This window comes from Sycon ciliatum, unplaced genomic scaffold, assembly GCF_964019385.1.
Source record: "Sycon ciliatum unplaced genomic scaffold, ocSycCili1.1 SCAFFOLD_2180, whole genome shotgun sequence".
In the NCBI taxonomy this organism is placed as follows: Eukaryota; Metazoa; Porifera; class Calcarea; order Leucosolenida; family Sycettidae; genus Sycon; species Sycon ciliatum.
Window position 1 is genome coordinate 1 of NW_027044476.1, and position 7937 is coordinate 7937.

At 47.5% G+C, this 7937-nt stretch overlaps 1 protein-coding gene and 1 long non-coding RNA gene across 2 annotated transcripts; both read right to left on the minus strand.

Moving 5' to 3' along the window:
* Positions 1-551: 551 nt before the first annotated feature.
* On the minus strand, positions 552-3294 carry LOC135830361 (uncharacterized). Its single transcript, XR_010556019.1, has 2 exons — positions 2666-3294; positions 552-975 (listed from the first exon to the last, which is right to left on the minus strand). It is a non-coding gene; the product is annotated as an uncharacterized LOC135830361 (long non-coding RNA).
* Positions 3295-4565: 1271 nt separating this feature from the next.
* Positions 4566-6137, minus strand: LOC135830359 (uncharacterized). The gene has a single exon (XM_065342623.1). The coding sequence runs from the start codon at positions 6135-6137 to the stop codon at positions 4566-4568; it is 1572 nt and encodes a 523-aa protein (XP_065198695.1).
* Between the last annotated feature and the right edge of the window lie 1800 nt (positions 6138-7937).

Sequence of the window (7937 nt, forward strand, 5' to 3'; positions counted from 1 at the left end):
CTGTACAGAGTCCAAACTTGGAATCAACTGTGAGCTCAAAGTTTAGATAGACATCACTCCCTGTATAGAATCCAGCCAATTGACTTCACCCCTATATAGAGTCCATTGGTCCAAAATCAACTGTACGGTGTCCAAACTTTGAAATCAACTATAAAGAGTCTTTATGTGGACAACACTCCCTGTATAAAGTCCAGCCAATTAGGCATCCCCTATCCAGAGTTCCAAATTAGACATAGGATCTGCTGTAAGCAGCGAATATTAACCAGAAAACGGCCTCTCCCTTTAATCCTTTACATCATTCACTTCTCAAGATAAAAAATAAGTATTGAGGCGCCACTGCAGCCACTTCATTACACGAAAACCCTACAAACACCATCCTTAAATCAAGTGGTCTCTTCGCAGACGCTGCAAATTACAATATCTCAATCATGTAGTGTTGCAAAATTATTGTCCACGCACACACGCACACATGCACACACCCACACAACCCCAAGAAAATACCTAGAAAAAAACCAAGAATCGAAAAAGAATAATGGAGAGCCAAGGATTAATTATTTGTTTTCAAATTATTGTGCGCGCGCGCGCGCACACACACACACACACACACACACACACACACACACACACACACACACACACACACACACACACACACACACAAACTTATACAACGCCAAGAAAACACCAAGAAAAGAGTAGAGACACAATACACACGCAACTCCAACAGCCATGCAAACGTCCACCCATTTACACGTAAAGTCAAGAGGGATAACAAATAATTATACGAAACGAATGCATACGTGGGCGGATGCACGCACGTTTACATACATGTAGTAGTGTAAGAGAGTAACATAGTGCAGTAGTCAGCATAATACTAGCACATGCTGAGAGTGCAATAGCAAGCTTCACCATTGCTCATGGCCATGCAAATGTTCAGTAGCACTCAGTTCCACAAGCTTCTGAAGATCAGCACACCTGCAACAAATAGATTGCACAAGGATACGCTTATTACCGTAATGATGCATGGGACCACACAACTACCAAGTAACGAATGTGATGCTCAATGAAAATCCATCCACTCAAAGACCTGTGAACAGGTGACGGTGGGGACAATAATCTATTAGTAATACGAGGAATAAGATCGTTTGTGCACACTCAAGACGCACAAACACACCACCATACATGTAGTGTACACAGTGTTTCACTTCACTGCAACTAAATTGATGAGATGATTTGAACAATCTGTACAGCGTTGCCGTCAGTCAGTCTTCCCCAAGATGGAAATGCAATGATTTGTTGTCACGAGGCAGTTTCACTGACACAATGTCATGTTTGTGACATCAAAACGGTTACTTGTACTTCATGGAATACGAGTACATGTATTAGCTTGAGAAGCTTTTTCTTGTCATCGGCATACAAGAAATCCTCCTCCTACTACTACTAGTACACTGGCACTGCGTTTGTGGATCCTATTGTATTTGACATCATACTAGAGCCTACAACAGGAAGAGTGTCGTGGAGTTCACATAATTATCACAGGGATAAAAATACATTTCTCATGAAATAAAATAATAATTGATGATAGCTAGACGATCGTATACGATTGATCTTGATGCAAAGTCCTTGCAGTCCAGGCGCGTACACAGAGGGGGTTTCCCGTTGCCCGGAAACCCCCCAAATGTTCCAAACGAGCAACATTTTTGGGCACATTTTGGTAGGGCGTGCGATTGATCTGACAAGAATGCAAACTTCAACAGATCGTAACTCAGTCAAATCTGGCTCAATTCCAACGATCCAAATATCCAGGTCGAATAGAAAATTCTCAGCTGTCGGTAGAAACAATCCGCGAAGCGCTGCGAGCAATGGTTCTTGAGATATAGCATTCATTAGTTGAGCCGCGATCCCGGCAATTTCCAAAGCGCGCAGTGCAACTTGAGTATCGAGAATTTGAGACTATTCGTCACATTGACTTGCTCAAATTTGCAGGGGCTTCACTTGTGATATTCTCAAGAGTACACAGCAAAACAATCGAAACTCTGCGATCGAGAAAAACGAAATCGCTGGAGCAGGATGCGTTTGGGCCTTTGGGGCATTTTTGCACCGTTGCTGCACTCTATGGATACAGGTACAGTGCAGCAGCGTAGCAGCTGGTCCGGCTGTTCCGGACCAATGCCAAAAGTGCCCAGAGTGCAGGATTTTGCTCCCTAATTTCAAAATTTTCCCGGGGGACACCCCCGACCCCCATACACCCAGACCACCACCAACGGCGGTGCTACCTGCCTGCAGTGTCCTGGCTATCATGGTCGACCTCATTCCCTTTCTCTCGTGGATACCATTCCACTTCCAGGAAGCCCAAGATTATGAAGATTGAGTGAGTAGAACTGAAGTTATGATCCAAGGAACGCGAACAATGCATAATTTTGAAATTTTTTAAAAGGTAAAAAAGAACACATTGTTTGTAATTCGGTTTAGTTGGAAACCCCCCTAGAGGTGACCCTGCGTACGCGCCTGCAGTCCTTGAGGACTATTACGAAGTGGTTGATTACTTTTAGGGCATTCATTCAAGCAACATCAAACAAAAGCGATACGCTCTTTGAAAGTGTAAAAAAATTCAAGCATAACGACAGAACAGCAGACCAATCGAAACGAGTAAAAGCTTCCTTACCTCAGTCATCGTCCTGCCATGTAGTTGGACAGCCTTTTGACACGGTGGTACAGGCAGCTCTTGTCCAGTCAAACAGGGTATCCTTGTGGCGTCGAACGAAAGAGAGTGTCAGTGTATCTGACTCGTCAGATTTTGGAACTGTGCTGAAATTTTATCGTTCTCCGCTTTCTGCTTTCATCCCTCGCTCTGATGAAACCGTTCAAACGTCTTACTGGCAGCAATGGCCAGCCAAACAGGGGTTCCTTGTGGCGTCGAACGAAAGAGAGTGTCAGTGTACCTGACTCGTCAGATTCGAACTGTGCTGAACTTTTCTCGTTCTGCAATTTCTGCTTTCATCCCGCGCACTGATGAAACGTCTTCAGAGAACCACAAGACGCTTTCCAGATTTGATTTTGAACGTCTCCTTATCCTCCTTGGTTACCTCGAGACAGATTACTGTCAGCAACTGCACAGCAGAACTGGCAGCCATGGCTGAAGTGAAGAAAGGAATGCGCTGCCACGAGGCAAGCAAAACTGAAAAGGTGTTTTTTTTCGGGCACAACACACAGGAGGACGGCGTGACTGGATAAACTGGACTTCTGCTGTGAGTCCTGGACCGTGAATGCTGTGAGTCCTGGACCGTGAATAGGGGACTTGTAGAGAAAGTGTACTCCTTATAGGGGATAGGGCTTGAAAGTGCTACGTCACAGCATAGCAACAATTTCAAAAATTCAAAAACTGGATCCACTTGGATCCAGTTTTTGTATGGATCCAAGCATATTTCAAGCCGTCTTTCTCACAGCAAGGTGATGTAGCCAGTGAAACTGACTGATTTGGCTACTGGGGGCGGGGTTACAACTGGTGGCGAAGTAAAAGTCACCCCTGCATACGACATGAGTGGGTTGCTATGCACCCACATACTGAGGCAATAGCAATGTCACACCTTAGTGGATCCAAAATAGAAATCTGATGTCAACTTACTACTCCCTAGCCGTTTTTGACGTCATCACTTTCAAGCCCTATTGCGCGGCAGGATGAAGCTGATCAAAACAGAGTGGACTTCTGGACTCTGTATAGTGGATTTTGGACCAATGGACTCTATATAGGGTGCTGGACATCATATAGTGCATGGACTCTATACTGAGTCCTACATATATAGCCAGTATGATTGCATATCATGCAAAGATAAGTAGAGGTAGACTGTGACAAAAGTCAAGATCTGCACATTTTTTCAAATTAATTCTCAAACGATCATTTTCAGGAAGGTGCATCCCTCAACGATCAAACACACCATCACCACAACCACCCGACCACCGCCACCATGGTCTCTGACGTCGCAAAGTACCACCAGATTTTCGGCCATGAGGAGTTAATCAAGTAGAAGCATTTCAGAAAGGTACAAGTTATCTGGACAGAGATGCAATTGAAGTTCAAAGCTGTACAGCAATATAAGATCAAATTCTAGATCAAGGCTAAGCGAAACAGCAAAATGTAACCTATTACATTATGCAGAATTCAAGTTTCTTTCCTAGGAACAAAGTCTCAAAAATATTGTGCCGTGCACAAGACACACAAAGTGGTCCAATATTTGATAAAGCCTTTCAAGGGTCGAATGGACTGCACCCAAAGTGTGGCTTATTCTTTGCTGAGCGTGATTTGAACGGCTATACCAGGATGCCGGTGCCATGTGTGTGTCATCATTGAATATGCACACAGTTTGCACACAGTTTGACATTGTCTGCAGTGTGTTTACACAGGGATTGAAAGCACCGTGCTGTCCTCACACTCATAATTATAGTGCGCAAACACACACACACACACACACACACACACACACACACACACACACACACACACACACACACACACACACACGTCTATGGTCATGTCTCAGCGGTTACAGACCGATTCAAAGGTTCTTCTACCCCAGGTAATGCAACAGGTGGACAGGCGTGCCCATCACATACTGCTCAGAAGTGGCGGAGGCCGCATTCTCTCCCGTACTCGTATAGTCACCACTGGTCACGGTTAAATAACTTGCCGAACTGGCAGAACCCTGCCGCTTCACGTCAAAGCTGTGTGCAGGCCTCGTCTGACTATGAGCCACGTATGAACCATCTACGCTGGCCATGCTATTGGATGGTGTTAGCCAACCTTCCAGGGATGGCACCGCGTCAGACGGCACTAGGGGTCCATCGGGCGTTGCGATTTGCGTTGGTTTGCTGACACGTCTTCTCCGCGCGCCCTTGCGGGACAGGGAGGCTTTGCTCTGCATGGGTTTTGATGATGACGACGATGAGGGGCTTTCCCCAAGCTCCTGGGTGGATGCTGAGCTTGCTGATCCTGATACTAGCCGTCGTGGTGTGGCGGGTAGTGATATAGTCCTTGTTCGGGACTGCCTATGATCATGTCCTGATGCGGCTGACTTCAAGGTGGCATCCCCATCTTCACTTGCTTCATTCGCTTGGAACCAGTATTCGCTTTGCGAAGCCAGGCTCTCCTCGTCGCCGCTGAGTGCAGTCGGTGTTCCGGCGTCTTCTTCGTCTTCACTGGGATTCTCCGAGGCAGTGACGTCATTGTCAACACTAATAGACTCCGACACGAGGCCCATGTCGCGGAATTTCTTGTCGATCCGGTTCTGCACGGTGGCCACATCCATTGATTGCAAGCTGGACGTTGTGCTGGAGCTAGTCAGTGAAGTCGGAGAGGATGATCTCTGACGCAGATTGTCCGAGCTCGAGTCGCCCTCACCCTCGTCGCAGGAGGACGCCTGCGAGAACGAGTCATGGCTCGCAGTCGTCAGAGAATCGGCGCATGCCTCCCTTTTCTGTGAAGCCGTGCCGCTCAACGAGTCCTGAGAAAGTGGTAGAGCTATGTCTTGCGTTGCCTTGACCAAGAACTGGGCGTCCTTACGACTCTTGCAGCAAAACACGTGACAAATGACAAGTGGTATGCGTGCAGTATTGGGTTGTGGTTTTCCCAGTGTTGTTTGAACTCTTGTGCTAGTAGGGGTTCGTACATCTTCCAGCTCCACAAATGTGAACAAATTTGCCGCGTGCGCAGCGAGGAGCAAACAAGCAGCTCGAACACAGCAGTAACGTATTCCATCCAGCTCGTCACCGCTCCCCGGTACGGTCGGTGACGTGGAAGACGTTGACATGTCGGACATGGACGGCCGTTTCGCCGCGGCGGCCGTCATGATTCCCGGACTTGCAATTGTGTTACGGCGCTTTGTTTTCGATTTGTACATTGCTGTTGTTTCTTCGCTGGATGGACTCGGAGAGAATACTACTAACCGCGTATCGCCCGCCGCGTGTTCCTTCATGTCGATCGACACACGTACAGGGTCGCCGCCAGTTGGTCGCTGCTTGTACTGGCGTAGCGCCCGCTCGATCATAATTTCCTTCGCCTTCCTGTAGCCTTTCGGCGACATCAGCTCCAGCGGGATCGCTGTGGGCATGTAATAGTAGCCGATGTATTCCCCATACACCATTCTCATAACCTAATTTCTCTCAGGCACCGTTCTGTTATTGGTCAACGACACTCGACAGCTGCAATGACCATGATGACACGAGTCTGAGCCGACCATTCCTCGGATCACTTCTCGCTACAAATCTCCTGCCTACATCTTCAAACGCAGGTCAATCAAAACCTCTTTCCAAGTATTTTCCTTCCATCCGCCGACGTCGACGGTGCACACACTGGCACAGCCTGCACTAACAGTTTGAACTACTGGCAGCAGCTTCGGTAACAGCCAGATCTGATGCAGATGTTCTCTCTAAACTACAGTTGTAGAGCGCTAGCGCTAGCGACAGGTGAGTCGGACCTACCGTTCCGGTGTTCGTGGCACTGCACAGTCATGATGTTTGTTCACTCTGTCACCATGGTCACAGGCCAGGTCAGGAATCAGCACCGATCCGCGCCATGCATGGTTTGCTACACGCAGCTGCACTCACTCTAGTCTCTACGCGCAAGTGAGTGACCCGAACTGGGCCGCGCCGAAGTGCTCCCCAAAACTGCCCACACAAGTCTTGTTGAGCTCAGCTCAGCCTCTGACTCTGTCATGATATCATGTAGATCTACCATGTACCAATCATCTGGTGCCGCCAAAGGAATGCGTATACGCGCGCGTAACTGCGTGTCCTGTGTTCCGAATACTTCCGATCCGCGTTACAACTGTGTACGGCTTGTACACGCATGAAAAAGCCAAAGCTGAACAGTGTCGGAATCTACCTGAGTTGGCTGAGGGGTCTGATGAGTTCCTAGCACGTACTCAGTAGATCGCCAATGGAGTTTATGGTGAAAGTAATTAGTTTGACAGCAAGTCACAAGGACAACACACTGTTATGTGTTTAAAAAAAGTGCTCCTGACTTTCACCATTGCTTACTCTTCATTTGAAGCACATGTATGAGCTGGATATGCGGGTAGCTCCTCTAGAACTATAATTATTATTGTTACCGTAAAATCCCGCCAGAGCGCCCCTACCTCCTCGACGTTTCAGGTGGGGAGGGGCGGATGGGCGAGTCCTACTTGCCGCATTCAGTGCTACATGAAAAAGTACTCACCCTACGAAAACTGTTCGTGCATCTCGTACACCGACCAAAGGTCAAGAGCCAGGAGTCGTACAGACCCGACAAAACGCAGGGTTTGTGCGATCCCTGGTCAAGAGGGTGGGCACTGTTGCGTACATTTCCAACGGGGTTGAGCACGCGTCTGCAGTACAGTCAGTAGTCAGTACGGCATCACAGACTGCGACAGAGTCATACCAGGATACAATCAATCACGCCCCTGACAAGAAGTCAGGGAGGGGCGGATGGGAGAGACGGGGCGCTCTGGCGGGATTTTACGGTAGTAGCGTCCGGGCCTGATTTAAATCTGGCTTTCGAAATTTTATTTTCATTGCTATCAGGTTCGGCCTCATTTTCTGCGCTGATGAGTTCACAAAGAACGCGAAACAGCATGCTGTCCGCAGATCGAGTAACTATGTGAGTATGTATCATAATTATGCATGTACATTAGGCATCGGCGGCTAATGCTAGCATTATAACTAGCATTATATGGGTGTTTTGAAGAAGTAGCAGTGCTCGGCATTAGGTGGCATGTTTTTGGCTGGAGAAAGCATTATCAGTTCTATTTTGGTACAATACAAGACTTTTTACACGTCTTTTCACATGACAAGAGGCTTGTACATACTGTGACGCTTCGGATTTCATCTGGCAGGACTGTACAATGATGTATAGTACTGACTACAGTCTAGTACCGACTAGCGGTAGTGTACTCGAACTGTACACA